The 19,301-nt window shown below is 46.7% G+C and overlaps 1 protein-coding gene across 9 annotated transcripts in view; it reads left to right on the forward strand.

Moving 5' to 3' along the window:
* FAM13A (family with sequence similarity 13 member A) overlaps positions 1 to 19,301 on the forward strand; it is a 505,365-nt gene that overhangs the window by 149,661 nt on the left and 336,403 nt on the right. For all 9 annotated transcript variants that reach the window (XR_003856193.1, XM_029597821.1, XM_029597782.1 and 6 more), the window contains exon 6: positions 17,851 to 17,934. Coding sequence is in view for 8 of the 9 variants with exons in the window: in XM_029597821.1 (XP_029453681.1) it covers positions 17,851 to 17,934 (84 nt within the window). In the remaining variant the exon portion in view is untranslated. The remainder of the gene's footprint in view (positions 1 to 17,850; positions 17,935 to 19,301) is intronic.

A 19,301-nucleotide genomic window follows, 5' to 3' on the forward strand; every position in this document is an offset into this window, starting at 1 on the left:
CTGTTTCATATCACCCCTGCTCCTCCTCTCCTCCAGTGTATACATATTCAGGTTCTTCAACTTCTCCTCATAAGTCATTCGATGGAGACCACCTACCATTTTGGTCACCCTTCTCTGGACTGCCTCCATCCTGTCTCTGTCTCCTTTGAGATACGGTCTTCAGAACTGAACACAGTACTCCAGGTGAGGCCTTACCAAGGACCTGTACAAGAGGATTATCACTTCCCTTTTCTTACTAGAAATTCCTCTCTCTATACAGCCTAGCTTTCTTCTGGCTTTGGCTATCATTGTGTCACATTGCTTCGTCGATTTCAGGTCTTTAGACACTATCACCCCAAGGTCTCTCTCCTGCTCCATGCACATCAGCCCTTCACCCCTCAATGCATACAGATTTTTTGGATTACCACACCCCAGATGCATGACTCTGCACTTCTTGGCATTGAATCCCAGCTGCCATGTCTTTGACCACTCTTCCAACTTCCTTAAATCCCATCTCATTCTCTCTACTCCTTCCGGCATGTCCACTCTGTTGCAGATCTTAGTATCATCCGCAGATAGACAAACTTTACCATCTATCCCTTCCGCAATGTCCCTCACAAGGATTTTGAACAGAACTGGTCCCAACACTGATCCCTGTGGCATTCCACTTATCATTCTCTCCTCAGAGTAGATTCCATTTACCATCACCCATTGTCTTTTATCTGTCAACCGGTTTGTAATCCACGCCATCACCTTGGGGCTGACTCTCAAGCTTCTCATTTTGTAGATGAGTCTTTTATGTGGGACTGTATCAAAAGCTTTACTAAAATCCAAGTAAATGACATCAAGCGCTCTTCCCTGATCCAGTTCTCTAGTCACCCAATCAAAGAAATCAATTAGATTCGTCTGACAGGACCTTCCCCTGGTGAATCCATGCTGCTTCTGATTGAGCAACCCACTGGATTGTAGATAGGTCCCTATCCTTTCCTTCAGCAGAATCTCCATTAATTTTCCCACCACCAAGGTGATGCTAACAGTCCTGTAGTTTCCAGCCTCTTCTCTGCTCCCATTCTTGTGAAGCGGGACCACCACTGCTCTTCTCAAGTCACTAGGCACTACGCCCTTTTCCAGGGATTTATTGAACAGGTTACACAGTGGACCCGCCAGCACATCTCTGAGTTCCCTCAGTATTCAGGCCCCATGGCTTTGTCCACTTTCAGTTTTCTTAGCTCTTCCCATACATTATCGTCTTTAAATGGAGCTTTGTGTACTCCACCCCCTTCTATGGTCTTGATAACAAGTGACAGTCCTTCTCCAGGGTCTTCCTTAGTGAACACTGAACTGAAGTATTTATTTTTGCTGCAGTATTTTGTACAAATTGAATAAACCTGCAATACATCCCACATATAGAACATTACAGTAATCGAGAAAACTAGACACAGTGGAATGGACATCAATTTGCAAATCTCTCATCCTATTTATATATTTATTTGTATTTAAAAGATTTGTTGCTCGCACTCTACATGTTATATTTGAGGCAGATTACAAATTGCACATTCACATAATAAAAGTTAAATAAAAATAATAAAATAAGAATGAAGGGAGAAAATAATGGTACAGCATAAACTAAACCTTCTCTTAAATAAAATATAACAGAGTGATTCAATGAATGACACTGTCACAGAAAGCTTGCGTAAAGAGGTAACTCTTTAATGCCTTCTTAAATGACTTATGGCATGATATTAGTCGAAGATGTTCTGGGAGGGTGTGCCAAAGTCCGGGACCTGCAGTTGGAAAGGCTCTCTCCCTGGTTATATCAAGATGCACCAGCTTTGGGGGAAGGGATCTCCAGCCAATTCTTATTGGTCGATCTTAGCATTCAAGAAAGTTTATACATTCGTAAAACAGTATTAAACCATGGTATAGACTTGTTATGAAGAAGCTTGTGAATTGGAAATAATATTTTATACATTAGACTAAATAGTGCAAGCACTTGGCAAAGGTAGATCAGACCCAGGTTTGTAGGGTGTATTTGTAAAACTTTTTATAGCTTTGGTTTGGAACAAATTGCTCACTTCTGTTGTGGGTATTGTATTGCATTTATCTGTAAGGCTGAGGAAGATCAGCTTTTGTAATATTTACAAAACCGGAGCTGTTGCAAATTTCAAATTCAATGGTTAAAAAAAAATAATTTCTCAGCAGTACAAAAAAGAACAGGAAATGCTGTATATCAAGAAGAAACGCATTAGAAGATAAGTATAAGCAGCAAATCTTATTTGCTATAACAGAAAAATTAAAAGCCAAGCAGAGGCGTACCTAGAGTATTTGGCACCTGGGGAGGATACTTCTTTGGTACTTCCCCCCATAAATAAAATTTCTTAAACATCGATAAAACATTTCAAAACAGCAGACACATCAAATAACATCCAATAATTAAAAGTAATAAGGATTTTAAAAACCTCTCACTCTCCATATCTGTCATCCTTAGATTGTTGTACACTGGGAGCACGCATGCACACGCACGCACACACACACACACACAGACACACACACACACTAGGGGGTAGATTTTATAAAAGTACGCCAGGCGTAGCCACGTGTATCCTTTAAAATCCGGGGTCGGCGCGCGCAAGGCTGCCAAGCCACGCAGCCTGCCTCCGTTCCCTCCAAGGCCACTCCGAAATTGGAGCGACCTCGAAGGGAACTTTCCTTCCACCCCCCGCACCTTCCCCTCCCTTCCCCTACCTTTGTTTTAAAAGTTACGCCTGTGCCGGCTGCGTGATTCCCCAGCCCGGAAGCTGTTTCAGAGGCCTCGGCCATGCCCCCTGGCCAGATACACGCCCGCCCCAGGAAAGCCCCGGGACTTGCGCACGTCCCAGGGCTTGCGCGCGCCACCGAGCTTATTCAACATAGGCTCGGCGCGCGCAGGGGGAACTTGGGGCAGGTTTTCTGGGGGTACACGCGTACCCCTTTGAAAATCTGCCCCACTTTCTCTGTACTCTCTCACACACACACTTCCTCTGTGTGTCACACATAGACATGTTTCTTCCATCTCTCACACACACAAACACACTTCCTCTATCTCTCTCTCTCATAGGCACACATGCATGCAAAAATTGAACTGGAAACTATAAGCCAGATTCTGTATCCAGTGCAACAAAAAAGCAGAAAATTGCTATTCTTCAAAAAAATACAATCTCTAATCTTCTATTGGTAGTATTATCCGATATTATGAGTTTTTGTTGGACATTTTCAACCAAGGATATTTTTTTGTCCATATCTTCTACTTTTTTCTCATAATTTGAAATAAGATTATTATTTGCAAGAGTTTGATTCCTAGTCTCTATAGTTACTGCTGATAGAGTATTAATGGACATTTCAATAGACTTCAAAATTGTCCATATGCCCTCTACTGTTATTTTCTCTGGGGTAGATATCGTAAAACCTGCTGTTAGGGCTTTCATATAGCCGTCTCCCGCTTCCTCCTCTACGCTCAGGATCTTTCCTTTACCTTCTGGAGTTGATGTTAATAATTTCTCCTTTCTCCTAGCTCCCAGCGAGGATTCCAGAGTCAGAGATCTCATAACACTTTCCGGGCTTGCGGTAGTTGCTCCCCCAAGCCCATGGGTCTCTCGTCTGCTCTCCTCCCGATCAGCATTTCCTCCTTCACTTAGGTCTCTCTCTAAAGGGCTCCTTGCTGCTTCCGGGGTTCCAGAAGGTATCGTGATGTTTCCCGGGTGAGCTGGCCTTCTCGACTCTCCGGGGCTTAAGGTTGTATCGCAGGTCGGGGAGACTGTGCGCGCTCCAGCACTGCACTCCCAGTGACCGAGCCTTCCGGTGGAGATGTAATGGATCCCAGGAAAAACCCTTCGATTCAAGGCTGTCGGGGGTCCAGGGATGGCGATTCTTCTTTCGCCTCCCTAAGTCTCCCCTTCCTCTTAGGAAGGGGAGACTTAGGGAGGCGAGGTACGAGGAATTCTATTTTGAGGAAAATAGTATCAGGTAAAGAGCCTCTCTCTTCAGATGTTCGCTCCGTTTTCACTTGGCGGCCATCTTGCCTCCTCACTACATTCTATCCCTCTAACACCTTATTGCTGCTGCTGCTGTTCCCTGTACGTACCAGGATCAGTCCAGGACACCTGGGTTGTGACTCCGCACCAGTAGATGGAGACAGACTAAAACTTGTGGGCGGAGCATATATGCCCCTGTGCCAGTCACAGCCCCTCAGTCTTACTCTGTCTCCAGTAGGTGGTGCAGGTCCGGTCACAGCCCTGTCGGGCCTGATTCTGGTTGTTAGTCAGGTTCGCTTTTTGGGTTTTATTTTCTATTAGGCCGACTTGGTTTTTTTCTGCAAATTGGGTTTTTGTTTAATTTGGTTAGTTTTAGTCCCGGTTGCCCTGCCTCCCTGGGGAGTTGAGAGGTCCTGAGGGGACTACCCTCCCCAGGTTGAGGCCGCTGCTAGGGTTGAGGACCCGGCTGGTCTAGTAGCAGCGTCAGGGGTGACACCGGGGAGCCCGGTTCACTCACCCCTGCAGGACATAGGGCTTTTCAGTACCAGGGACAGCGTTTGTTTTTTTGTAAAAAAAAAAAAATTGTAAAGTGTTTTACTTTGTTTTTGTCGGCTCTCCGTTGCCTGGCGTTGCGCTCCATTCCGCTCGGGGGGGGGGGGGCGTCGGCAGGGGGGAGGTCGCCGTTTTTCGCCGCGGTGATTTGTTTTTTAATTTTCTGCTTTCTTCAGCACCCCTCACTGTTTTTCGGCGCGCCCTTTGGTTTCCCGCGGTTTTTGCTATGCCGCACGGCTCGCAGTGCAGGGCCTGCGGCTCGGCGCGCGCGCATCACTCCCGGGACAGCCTTTGCTCGGCCTGCGTCCCGGGAGACGAGGGATCGTCGGCGGCACCTCGGGGGGCCCGTTCCCGGGTTGCGCGATCGCCGTCGCAGGGGAGGGGTCCCCCTGATAGGCCTCCTGACCCGTTCCCGGTCAGCGCAGGAGTGGCGGCCATTTTGTCCTCCGGCCGGATAGTTTCGCGGGAAACGTGGGGGCCTCAGTTTTACCTCCTACGCTTTCCCCGCAGCGGGGTGCGGTGGGGGAGGTCCCTTCTGAGGGGTCCCAGTCCCGGGGGCATTCGGAAAGCGACGCGTCAGATTCGGGCGAGTTTTCTGAAGATTTTGCGCTTTTGCTGCGCAAAGTTCTCCGTTATAAGCGCAGCAAGCGCAGACGGGGGGACGCCTCGCGCTCAAGGGTCCACCGGTCCCCGCCGCAGAAGAAGACGGCCAGGAGGGTGGCGAAGATCACCCAGAGCGTGGCCCGGGGCAAGCGGCTTCCCCGAGGGGTGCCGCAGGACTCTGATTCCGAAGATACCTCCGGGGCGGACACAGAGGCCTCCGAGGAGCCCCTGCCGGGGGCCGGGACGGCAGCAGCAGATGGCTCGGCGCAGCCAAGTACAGGTAAAGGAGCGCAGGCCGTCGACGGGGATGACCCTAAGGTGGTGCGTCTGTTCCGCAGAGAGGAACTGTCGCCACTCATTCCGGCCATTCTCCAGGAGCTGGGGATTGAAGCTCCTCCGGTGGTGGTCCGCCAGGAGGCAAATATGGATCCCGTGCTGCTTGGGCTCACAGGGCCGGCGGTCGCCTTTCCTTTTCATTTTTCGTCCACGGATATCCTCTTCAAGGAATGGGATACTCCGGAGTTAGATCTGAAAGTCAGCAAGGCCATGGACAAACTTTACCCTTTGCCGGAGGACGCACTTGAGCTCCTCCGACTCCCAAAGGTGGATTCGGCGGTGTCCGCTGTCACGAAGAGGTCTACCATCCCGGTCACGGGAGCGACAGCCCTCCGGGATATTCAAGACCGGAAGTTGGAGGTTCAACTCAAAAAGATTTTTGAGGTTTCTGCCCTAGGGGTGCGCGCCGCCATTTGCACAAATTTTGCTATGCGTGCTAGTCTGCGCTGGGCTCAGGTCCTGCAGGCGAATGCGGGTCTCTCTTCCGAGGAGGCTTCCCAAGCAGACAGATTAGAGGCGGCTATTGCCTATGGAGCTGATGCACTCCATGATCTTTTGCGCACCTCAGCTAGGTCCATGGTGGCAGCTAGGTCCATGGTCGTCTCCTTTGGCTGCGCAATTGGGCAGCGGATGGCTCTTCCAAGGCTCACCTCGGGGCTTTGCCTTTTAAGGGGAAATTGCTGTTTGGCAAGGAGTTGGACGATTTGATGGTTTCCCTGGGAGAGAACCGAGCGTTTAAGCTGCCGGAGGATAGGGCCCGGTCCAGATCTTCCTTTTCAGGCAGAGCCCGGTTCCGGGGGCCCAGGAAGTCAAGGCCGCAAAGATCCTCTGGACCCTCGTATAGACCATCTTCCTCTCGGAACCCCCAGTGGCAGCAGTCCTTTCGGGGCAAACGTTTTGGCCGACAAGGAGGGGCCCCATCGGGTGCGGGCTCCAAGCCATCGCAATGAAGTTCGGCCGGCCCATCCCTCGTCGCGTCCTCGGCCCGTTGTTCCAAACGTGGGGGCGCGTCTATCCTTATTCCTCGAGGAATGGGCCAGCGTGACGTCGGATCAGTGGGTCCTCGACGTGATAAAACACGGCTACGAGTTAGATTTTGCTCGCATCCCAACGGACAAATTCCTGGTCTCACCCTGCAAGGATCCCAAGAAGAAGGTGGCGGTGCTAGATACCATCCAAAGACTAGAAAGCTTGGGAGCCATCTCTCCGGTTCCAGCCGATCAGTACGGCAAGGGCCGTTACTCCATTTACTTCATAGTCCCCAAGAAAGACGGCACTTTCCGCCCAATTCTGGATCTGAAAGGAGTCAACAGATGCCTTCGGGTCCCTCACTTCAAGATGGAGACCATTCGTTCGGTGATCGCTGCTGTGCGTCCCGGCGAATTCCTGGCGTCCCTAGATCTCACAGAAGCATACCTTCATGTGGGCATCCATCCAGCGTTTCAGCGGTTCCTGCGGTTTTGCATTCTGGGCAGGCACTTCCAGTTCCGGGCGCTCCCGTTCGGCCTGGCGACAGCGCCTCGGACATTCACGAAAGTGATGGTGGTCGTGGCGGCCAGTTGCGTCGGGAAGGCCTGCTGGTTCACCCTTACCTCGACGATTGGCTGATCCGGGCGAAGTCTCAGACTCTGTGTCGGCAGGCGGTGGCCAGGGTGTTGCAGCTCTTGCAGTCCCTGGGCTGGGTGGTCAACTACAGCAAGAGTCATCTCGAACCCTCCCAGTCCTTGGAGTATCTGGGAGCCCTTTTCGACACGAAGCGAGGCAAGGTGGTTCTCTCTCAGGAACGGATGTGCAAACTGCAGTCTCAGGTGCTGCGTCTTTTGTTGCTACACCGGCCACGAGTCTACGATTACCTGACGGTTCTGGGGTCTATGGCATCCACGCTGGCGTTAGTCCCTTGGGCGTTCGCTCATCTACGACCGCTGCAGTCCTCATTGCTTTCCCGCTGGAAACCGGTTTCCGAAGATTTCTATCTACCTCTACCTCTCGAGGGTCAGGCGCGATCCAGCCTGAGCTGGTGGCTGGATTCCAAGCATCTCTCCTGTGGAGTGTCCCTTCTGGTGCCCAACTGGACGGTGGTGACCACGGATGCCAGTCTTTCCGGCTGGGGGGCAGTTTGCCAGGGGAAGTCGGTTCAGGGTCTGTGGTCACAGTTGCAGACCCGGTGGTCTATCAACCGGCTGGAGACCAGAGCGGTCCGTCTGGCGCTGCAAGCTTTTCTACCCCTAGTGCGCGGACAGGCGGTCCGGGTATTGTCGGACAACGCTACCATCGTGGCTTACATCAATCGCCAGGGCGGGACAAGAAGTCCTCTAGTGGCGGAGGAGGCGCGGCTCTTGATGCTCTGGGCAGAGCGGCATCTCAGCCATCTCGCTGCGTCCCACATAGCAGGGGTCGACAACGTCCAGGCGGATTTTCTCAGCCGTCACCACCTAGATCCCGGAGAGTGGGAGCTGGCGGATGAGGCGTTTCTCTTCATCTGCAGGACTTGGGGAACGCCCCACATGGATCTGATGGCCACGTGGCACAACGCAAAGGCTCCGAGATTTTACAGTCGACGTCGCGAAAGAGGAGCAGAGGGAGTCGACGCGTTGGTGCTTCCCTGGCCAGTGGATGTGCTACTGTATGTGTTCCCACCGTGGCCCATGATCGGCAAGATCCTGCGGCGCATAGAATTGCACCCGTCCAACGTGATCATGGTGGCGCCGGAGTGGCCACGCCGTCCGTGGTTTGCGGACCTGGTCCAGTTGTCGGTGGCCGCACCTCTTCGTCTCCAGGGGTTCGCGGGGCTCCTTCGTCAGGGCCCCGTCTGTTTGGAGGATGCGGCTCACTTCTGTCTCGCGGCATGGCTTTTGAGAGGTATCAGTTGAAGAGAAAAGGCTACTCAGATGCGGTCGTTGCTACGTTGCTGAGATCCAGAAAACAATCTACGTCCCTAGCTTATGTTCGGGTCTGGGTAGTTTTTGAGGAATGGTGCGTGGAGCGGGGTCTGGATCCCACTTCCGCTTCTATTTCCGATATTTTGGCTTTTCTCCAGGCGGGGCTCGCCAAAGGTTTAGCGTGCAATTCCCTTCGGGTCCAAGTGGCGGCGCTTGGGTGTTTGCGTGGTAAGGTCCGGGGGGTCTCTCTGGCTCTCCACCCGGATATCTCCCGTTTTCTTCGGGGGGCTAAACACCTCCGTCCTCCTTTGCGGCTCCCTTGCCCGTCCTGGAACCTCAACTGGGTGCTCTCAGCCTTAGGCTCAGCGCCGTTTGAGCCCCTGAAGCATTCTACGCTCAAGGATCTCACGTTGAAGACCGTATTCCTGGTGGCGATTGCGTCCGCTCGCCGTGTTTCGGAATTACAGGCGCTGTCCTGTAGGGAGCCCTTCTTGCGCATTTCCGATTCGGGGGTTTCCTTGCGGACGGTTCCCTCCTTCCTTCCTAAAGTCGTGTCGGCTTTCCATTTGAATCAATCGATTGAACTTCCCGCTTTCGCGGTTGGGGAGTCTTCGGACACGAAAACGAGAGAATTGCGAAAGCTAGATGTGCGGAGGTCCCTTCTTCGCTATCTGGAGGTCACCAATCCGTTTCGGGTGACGGATCATCTGTTTGTGTTGACTTCGGGTCCAAAGAAAGGTTCTGCGGCGTCCCGCACGACGATTGCCCGTTGGCTCAAGGAAGCCATTGGTTCCGCGTACATTCTGCGCGGAAAATCGCCGCCGGTGGGTCTTCGGGCTCATTCGACGCGGTCTCACGCTGCGTCTTGGGCGGAATCTTCTCAGGTGTCTCCTCAAGAGATTTGCAGGGCGGCTACCTGGAAGTCGTTGCATACCTTCATTAAACATTACCGGTTGGATGTTCAGGCTACTGATGCTGGGGGATTTGGAGAGAGGGTACTCCAAGCGGGACTCTCTGCTTCCCACCCTCGGTAAGTTAGCTCTGGTACATCCCAGGTGTCCTGGACTGATCCTGGTACGTACAGGGAAAGGAAAATTAGTTTCTTACCTGATAATTTTCGTTCCTGTAGTACCAAGGATCAGTCCAGGATCCCGCCCGCAGTGCTGCGCTATAGTAACGGAGAGTCCGCTCATTATTGTTTTTATTTTTCAGTACGCTGACCCTTGTTTATTCGCTCTCCCGGTTGGGGAGCCTGGTTCCTGTAGGGGTGTTGGATTTCTTTCGTTTCCCTACCAAGTTGTATGGTTAGCTATGGTTGCCTTTTGGCTTTTTGTCTACTTTGACATTACGTATAACTGAGGGGCTGTGACTGGCACAGGGGCATACAATCTCCGCCCACAAGTTTTAGTCTGTCTCCATCTACTGGTGCGGAGTCACAACCCAGGTGTCCTGGACTGATCCTTGGTACTACAGGAACGAAAATTATCAGGTAAGAAACTAATTTTCCTATCTCCCAGACTGTGTTGGCCAAAGCCACTGCTGCTAATCTCCCGGCCTGTGCGTGCTGCTGCTGCTGCTGCCATCACTGTTGATCCCCCCCCCAGGAATAGGACCTTCTGTAATATTTCTTTCCTGTGGACCACAGATCGGGAACCATTGCACTAGAGCGAGGGGAAAACACATTCAAATGCCTCAAAGAAGTTTTTGGGCAAGAGGTCATGCTGTCAAACAACGGGATAGATTTGGAAATAACATTCAGGAATTTTTCTTCACTGAAAAAGTGGGGGATGGATAGAGCAGCCTCCCCAGTAGAGGTGATGGAGACAAAAACGGTAATAGAATTTAGTAAAGCATTTGATAAGCATGGAGAATCCTAGTTCCTAAGAAGTTTAGTTTATCTTGATTGATTGCTTTTTTTAAAGAGAAAAGGCAACATTGAGAATCAGGTGGGGGTATCAACGGTATTGCAACAGGAAGGAAAGTGAGCAGAGTAGATCAGCTTTACAGGCCTTATCTGCCATAATATTCTGTGTTCCTCTGTCATGGACACCTTAGCTTATGAGGAAAATATTGCTTATGCTGTGTTAATCCACATGTTCCTGAATTTGTGCAGGTATTTTATTGCTCATAAAAACACTATTAATGGTCTTGTTTAAACTTATTTTGAATACAATCCTGTTTTTTTGGTGTGTTTTTTTTACATGTCAAGGTTAATTTCACTGTCTGTATCAACCCAGCTTGTTGTGTCTAGCGAGCTTCTCTGAATGTTGATATAGCCTTTTATCAAATTCAGTGTCATTTTAGGCCTTGGCTCTCAACTGAGGCTTGTCAACCTTTGGCTTGTGGCGGGCAACAAAAGCTTCCACAATGGTTTTATGCACCCTTGAGTCTTTTTATTTCCACCAGACATAATAAAATGAATGCACAGTTATTTGCTGTATCCTTGGCATTAAGACTGCTGCAGCCTTGACAAACAGAGTTGATATTTGTTTTCTCCCTTAGGGTTATCTTTTTTTTTTTTTTTTTTTGCCACCTATTTTGTGTAATTGTTTGACAAACATTGCTTTTGCTATTCTGCTTGTCATGGAAGTCAGTTCCAGTGGTCTGCATTGGAAAGTGGAAGGATCCTAATTTGCTGCTTAACACATGCTTGCCTATTTACTGTTGCTTCAGCTTCTTTTCTACTGTGTTTAGTAGCACAGACGTGGGTTTTGTATACTATTGCTAAATAATAACTGGTGGTGTATTGGAGCATTTCATCACTGAAGTTCTGTACTCACTGCTAGTAGCACTGCTCAATTACTATCAGACTACTGTGTAATTAGTATTGTAGCAAGCTCTTTACTCTGCGGGGAAGTTGCACAGGGCAGGTTCTGAATAGAATGGAAACCATAGAAGCAGGAGGAAGACTGCCTGGATGAAAAATTAAAGGAAAAGAGTCGATACTATGTTTACCTAAAGATTTTTTCTGATACCTAGATAAGTAAAGAAGAAAGGGTAATTACTGTACTTACTAGTCCTAATTACACTGCATAGGCAATATTTTATTTATGAAAAACTGCCCTATTATAACTATAAATATTAATAAAATGAGTGATAATAATAACCAAAAACATTTATTAAATGCCACCATAGGGAAATGTGTGCTGATTTACAATGGGAGCAATAAGCCACACATATTAAAATGAAAACATACCATTCCCCAAACACATCCCTGAAAAATAACTCTCCTCCGGACCACATAACGCATCACAGGAAACCGGATAGCTTCTCCTTTGCCAGCATAGTCCCATGGGGGTAGATATTGAAAGTACTGCTGAGCAAGTAAGATAACCAGCTAATTTTAACTTTGGGCAAATATTCTCCTGAACCTCACTGGCTAGCTTTTCAACTGAATAATCACCTAAATCTAGCTAGGTTGTAGGACTGATGTAATGAAACCCATACTAACAGAAGTTACATTTTAGCATGGGTTTTGGTTAACTTGCGTGGTAGATACCAGCAGTGCCATGGGATGTAGCAAGTTATTGGGATGCAGATCAAGCAGGAGTAAAAACACACAAAAAAAAAAGTATTCTAAATGAAAAAAAAACGTCAAAATGTGAATTAAACTGAAAATCCACAGTAATGAGGAAAAGTGTTTTAAAAGAGACGTAGGAAGGAAAGGGCTTGAAGTGGGAAGGAGTGTGATCAAAATGGCCTTGCATGCAAGGCTGGCATTCAGCATCTCAACCTTTGCTCAATCTCGCATGCAAAGCCATCTGGGCAAGTCATGCCAAGTGAAATCAATAAGGTAAGCTTGAACACCTTCAGCTGAACAGTACCTACTTTGGCACTGTGCATCCTGACTAGGGCGCAAAAAAAATGTGAACTTGTATGGCTGTAGGTGCCCATTCTAGAAAGTTTATCCTCTCATTTCAGTTGGCATGCCTTGCTCGCATGGCCTTGCATGCAAGAATATGCCCAAGTCCAGGTACAGTCTTGCATGTAAGGCCAGTGCGGATAGTTAAGCTGTAGGTACCTGTGCCAGAGAACTTACACATCAGTTTTACTTGCCATGCCTTGCCACAATGGGGCAAGCACCTATAGCTGAAAAATATGTATTGGCACTGTGGCACAATGGCCTTTCATGCGAGAATGGCACTGTGCATCGGGGAGGGGGGATGTGTGGGGTTGTGTGTGTGTGCCCCCACTCTCTCTCTCTCTAGTATCCCGTCCACCTTGACTCCCTCTCCCTCCACCTCCACGTGTGTGTATGTGTGTGTGTGGGGGGGGGGGGGTGTTTTAATCTTGTAGATAGGGATGGGGATGGTGTATGGGAGGGCGCAAGTGTTGGGGGATGTGTGTATGTATATGTGTATGGCTGGGGCAATTGAAATCCCTTTGACTGGTACAATGCTGGAGATTTAACTCCTAGGTCTGAGGTGGAATGAAAAAGTTATGTCACATTTCTGTCGACCGTTGCTGTGCCCATATGGTAAGGTGTTTCTGCTACATTGGGCACAACAATAGAATCACATTGGCCACAGAAATGTGAGCTTCCTCTCTCCTCAGACCAAGGAGTGTACTCCAGGGCGTGTACCTGCAGCTAAACAGAACGTAAGCTGTTTTGGGAAGGCGCCTTCGCTCAAACAGCATGCACTTTGGCGCTTTGCATCCTGACTTTGGCATCCCGTTCAGTAGTAGGTGCCTGCCCCAGAGATCTTATGCCTCGATTTTACTTGACATCCATTGCCAAAATGGCCTTGGATGCGAGAATGTGCCCAAAGGTTGGTATGTACAGCGCAAATCTCATATGCAGTACTATTTTGGCAAGGCATGGCAAGTAAAATCAAAGCATAAGCTCTCTGGGGTGAGAGTGTACAAAGTCGGGATGTACAGCACCGGTGTACTGTTCAGCTTTAGGTGTCTGCTACGAGAGCTTGTACTAGAAATTACATTCCGGGGTCCGAGGTGGAATAAGCTCACATTTTTGATGGCCAAAGTTATTCTAATGCTGTGCTCTGTGTGGTAGAAGTAGCTAGACACTACCACACTAAGCATAGCAATAGTGAAACATGGCCACCAGAAAAGTGAGTTAAGTTTTACTCCTGCTCTAACCCAGGAGATAAATTTCCAGCACTAAGAAAATAGGCTTTACGTTGTCTGCCCTTTAATGCACCTTCCTACATTGCTGGGGAATAACTCATTCCATCTTTTACATGGGATATGCATGCACCTGCGCTAATTTTAGTGCTGTATCTACCCCTGTTTTAGCGCACACATTTTAGGAGTTAAAACCCCTGTTACATACCAGAGTTAACTTACTGTGGGAAAATGCATGCTAAAACAGGAGTAAAAATCTGTGCTAACATCAGTGCACCTTACTACATCAGCCCCATAGTGTGGCTCGGTTTCCCAGCTAAACTTAGCTAGTTAATGCTGAAAATCAGGCACTAATCTGCAAAATTTTTTTTTTTAATCCTCCCCCCAACGGATTCTTCTCTTTACATTTTAAAATAATCTCCCCAGTAATGGAACCACTACCTCTCTCCGACCTTTGAAGGTAAAGAAAATGGTCCTGAGATAGCCCCTACCTCTTCTCTCCCTCTAGCCCAACCAATAGAAAAAAAAACCAAACCCAAGACTGAGACCTATGCCTCCTTTCTTTTAGCTGTGTAAAAAATGAAAAAAATCCCCTTGCATCATGGGATTCTCTTTTCTTCCTTCCAGTTGTCATTAAAAGAAGGTACTCCCTCTGTGCCCCTCCCTTTTAAATCATCACTGCCCCAAAAAGGAGAGTCCGTCTGGGATACCACCCTCCTCCCCCTCCCTGCTGTCCGAAAAAAGATATCCTTTAGGTAGTTCTCCAGGCCTCTGTGCCCTGGAGGGTCCTCCAGCAAGTAGTGGGGCACCAAGACCCCCTCCATTTCAGCTTCTGAGTACGCAGGAGGGAGAGTGCCCTGCTTTAACATCTGCAATGGGAGCCCAGAGCATTGTGTTGTCTAGGTTGGTCTGAAAAACATCCCCAAATTAAAGAAGACGCTCATTAGTGCACTGATTAAATCAAGAACAAAGTAACCTAATAGTCCAGAGAAGAAAAAATAAACAAAATATTTTCAATAGATTTTACAACTAGGAAGGATTTTTCACCTTTTCTTTGCATGACATGTGCACTGGATGGGGGGCGGAGGAAATAAATAAATTGCACCACAAATCAAATCATACTGTGGATCAATCAAAAATACACGTGGCAAAAAAAAAAAAATCTTTTTAAAAATCTTCATGTAAAATGTTCTATTAAGAGTGGGAATGGGCATTCATAAATTGTGGTAAAACTATCTTTCAGGATACATTTATCCTTTCATACATATAGAAGGCTAATCTCTATAATCATCTCCCAGACATTATTCACTAGGTACTTTAAACAAGCATCTTTTCAAAAAGATGTTCATGCATATAAGATCATGTCTAATATATGCTTAGAAACCTGCCATTTGGCTTCTTAGGATGTGGGGGGGAGGGGGGGAGAGAGACTCTGTAGAGAACAATATGTCTCCCTACTATTTATACCACTGTAAGAGGGGGTACTTTTAACTCAGGGTGGGGTTTGGGGGTTAGGGATGTGCACTGATTTTTTTTTCATGTCATTTTCGTTTCGGGTTAGATTTCATTTTTAAAATGGTTCATGAGGTATTTATTTCGTGTTTCCCTATTTTCGGAGTAACTACATGGTAGTGCGCACTAAGTTCTGTTAGTGCGCACTAACTAATTTCCTAATTTCTGAGTTATTGCGCACTAACAGTCATCACCCTTACTAGTCTCTCACCTGTCACCCCATACATTCACTCCAGTCACTTCCCCTCTCACCAGTTACTGCCCCTCACCCAAACAGACAGATACCAGGGGAATTAAAAGTATGCATATCCTAAATTGCCAAGGCCCCTTTCGTAAAATACAAAGGGATTGGCAAATTTTAAAATATGCATTTGCATTACATGCTTTTGCTTATTCTGACTAGAACTTGATGGTATTATTATATCCCTTGTTTGTTTACATTTGTTACCAGGCACTGGCCATTCTCTCACAAATACCACCTTGCAACCTTGGCAACACAGACAAGTAACTAAGGAGACCGCCAGTGGGAATGCAGAACCTTAGCTCTAGCTAACGAACTGCTCCCCAATTGACACTGTTTAACTTATTAGTAACATTTCTAGTTAGTTAACATCCATTCAGCATGCACTAAGTCCCATTAGTGCGCACTATCCATAGTTTTCGTATTTATGGACTTAGTGCACACGAACTACTAAAACAAAATACTAATTTTTCTGAAATTTCGTCGTCTTTTTTTTTTTTTCGTTTTGTGGCACTCCCGAAACAAGACAAAATAGAGAATGTTGTTGCTATTGTCTATTCTATTGAAAACAAATGCACATCCTTATTGGGGGAGTAGTTTACATACACAGTAGGAGGTATGAACAGCAAAGTTGACATCACTTAAGATTTTCTGCTGTTTGAATTGGTGAAAGGTACCAGAGGAGTTGATGCACTCTCTACCTAGCTTGATTGAAGCTAGGTAAAGAGTGCATTGTATTGTACAAATCAACTTTGCTGTTCATACAAATCAACTTTGCTGTTCGTACCTCCTACTGTGTATGTAAACCCCAACCCCAAGTTAAAAGTGCCCCCTCTTACAGTGGTATAAATAGTAAAGTGACATTGTTCTCTACAGAGGTGTTCTCTCGTTCTTTCTCTCTCTCTCTCAAACCTTTTTCCAGTAAAGCGAAAAATAGTGCAGGTGCAATAAATTTTTATTGCGAGTTGCGTAAATTGCCTATGTGGTACAGGATCAGGAAAATTAGCCTTAAGATAGGAGTGCATATATTTTGGTTCAAAGGCTGTGGGAGGTGAATAAAAATAAATAAGGGTATGAGTGAAAAATCCTTGCTGGGCCAGTCCCTAGTCAGAGTGGAGGTTCTCCTGTGCACCCTGCATTTCTCTTTTTTGAGCTATTCTAGATATCTTTTTGAACACCATGAATATCTTCTGAATATCCCCTTCTACAACTTTTATATTTGGCAAAAGCTTGAATAGCCTAAGATTTTCACTCTCTGGAGCCCGAGAAGACTAGGGGTGAATCAATCCCTCTCTTCTTGTATGTGATAATAGTTAAGCAATGTTGCCCAATGGGGAGCATATCTCTTACTAATTATTAGGAAACAGGAAATGTAAAAAAAAAAAAGCCTAACCATGTCAGTTGCCATATTTAATATTTTCTTAAATAGTAAAATAAAATCTACATTTTTTCCTTCGTAAGACAGCCATATTTCTTTTTTTTTTTTTTTAGCTGTACTTAATTAATTAGGGGTCTCTTTACTATGGTATGTGGCACGCTGCCCATTATCCTACTGAATAAAAGGTGAATTTTTGAAAACCTGACACACGCATTCATTAAGAGATTTGCCCGCCCACTTAAAATTTGGCACACGTGCGCACGGCCAGGCTATTTTATAACATGCGTGCATATACGTGTGCAAGTTATAAAATAGCTGCGTCCCTGGGCACAGACCAACAAAAGCACTGGTTTGAAAGCTACCATTTTAGTGAATAGATCCCCATTAAACATAATGGGTGCTGCGGTAAATAACCCACATTTTTGCAAGCCGCAGCTCATAAATAGACCTTCTAGCTCTGCTTTGGTAGGAGTAACTTTGACGTGTACACACCATCCATTGTGCCTTTGTGTAATGTATGTGTTTTGCTTGCTTAGGGACCATATAACTGAAACCCTAGCAGAGTTACATTGGCTACCAATTGAACACAGAATTAAATACAAAACCCTATGTATCATTCACAAACTAATTTATGATGAGAAAGCAGATTGGCTAAACACAGCATTACGGGTACACACTCCACACAGGAACCTCCGATCAGCAAATAAAGCACTCCTAACCATTCCATCAGTTAAAACAGCAAGACTGACCCAAATGAGAGAGAGAGCCCTATCACTAGCAGGACCCATAATCTGGAACACAATGCCTCCAGAGATCAGGCTACAAAGTGATCTCAAGGCATTCAAGAAAAGTTTAAAAACATGGCTTTTTAAACAAGCATTTTACAAAGAGACGAGAGAATAGAAATTATTCAGGAAAAGACAGAAAGGCACCGACCCAGGGTACTTAGAACTTTACAGTAGATTAGTCTATGAACTCTACACCACAATAAGCTTAACTATAAAACTATGTGTGATAAAACTACCCGTGTAAGTACCTTGGTACAATTGGTCATGAACTACTTCGCTAAATAACTATGTCTAATGATATATTGTAACCGAACCTTTGACGGCACCTGTTAGAATGTACTATAGTACACTTACCTACATTAAATATATGCCTACATGTAAACCGTTGTGATGGTATTTAAACTTAGCAACGGTATAGAAAAGTTTTTAAATAAATAAATAAAAAATTCTGCCTGCCTTTTTAACCCTCCATTTCCTTATGTTACAGGAGGCCAGTTCTGAGCGATCTCTGCCAATGAACCTGACGAGTGAAACGGGAAAAGAAGCGCCCAAACCGTCCCCGAGAAGAAAGGCAAGATAAAACCAGTGCGATTCTAAATTTGTGTCGGGGCGCTTTGTCCTTGTTTCAAACAAGTTATTGGTAGGAGGGACTGGAGGTCTTGGTGTGAGGCTGCAGATGCAGAGGACACCCTCACTTCTAGGCCGCCAGTCCAAGACCTGTCTCAGTCTGATACAGGACAGTTTTCAGACATTGTTAGGCAACTAAAGAGGTTGTTCACCCCGGTGAAAATGAGGTTTGAAAAGGTACTTGAACATGTGGGATCAAAAGGGTGGCGTTAGATCAGAGGAGGGAAGGTACATGTGAGGATTTCATTGCAAAACACGTCTGTACAAAGATTCCACGTTCCTCCGCAGGCCTGAATTTCCAAAGGGAAACTCTACTGGCAGCTTCCCTTTGAAAATTAGCTTGCAGGCCTACATGTGGTGCAAAGATCACCCCCCCCCCCCCCCTAGAGTGTTCAAAAGCCACTGACATCCGTAAGCCACTTTCTTGCTTTATTGAAATGAGTTGTGTGTAGGTAGTCCATGTTGTGATGAGGCCACCTTCAGAGTTTACACTAAGTCAAACATAACGACATACCATAGAATACAAGAATTGCCATGCTGGGTCAGACCAAGATCCATCCAGCTGTCTCCAACAGTGGCCACTGGGTTACTTGAAAGAATCAAAGCAGATCCTAGTAGGAATGAAAGACCTTTCCCTATTTCTCATTCCCAGAAGTTTGGAGACGCCCGTCTCTCCCCGTCTAATCATTGTTTATGGACCTGTCTTCCAGAAGCTTGTCTAACATTTTTTTAAAACTCAGCTGTACTACCAGCCCTGTCCACCTTCTCTGGCAACAAATTCCATAGCTTAATTGTTCGTTGACTGTAAAAATGTTTTTTAAATTTGATTCAACCCTGCTAGTTTCATGCAATGTCCTCTAGTCCTACCATGTGTGTGGTAGAGAAAATAACCGTTCCCTATTCACAAAATCATGAATGATACAGAACAGGTTAACTTCCATCATGTCTCCTCTCAGTCGTCACTTATTTATTTAGATTTTTTTATTCTGCTTTTTGGCACTTTATAGTGTACATCAAAGCAGATTACATTCAGGTACTGTAGGTATTTCCCTATCCCCACAGGGCTTACAATCTAATTTTGTACCTGAGGGTAAAGTGACTTGCCCAAGATCACAAGGAGCGACAGCAGGATTTGAACCCTGGTTTCCTGGGTCATTGCTCTAACCGCTAAGCTACTCCTCCACTTCTCCAATCTGAAGATCCTTGACCTGTTTAACTTTTCTTCATAGGAAAGCCGTTCCGTTTTGTTGCCCTCTGCACTTTTTTCTGATTCCACTATCTCTATTTTGAGATGTGGAACCAGAACTGCAT

Source organism: Rhinatrema bivittatum, chromosome 1 (genome assembly GCF_901001135.1).
Source record: "Rhinatrema bivittatum chromosome 1, aRhiBiv1.1, whole genome shotgun sequence".
NCBI lineage: Eukaryota > Metazoa > Chordata > Amphibia > Gymnophiona > Rhinatrematidae > Rhinatrema > Rhinatrema bivittatum.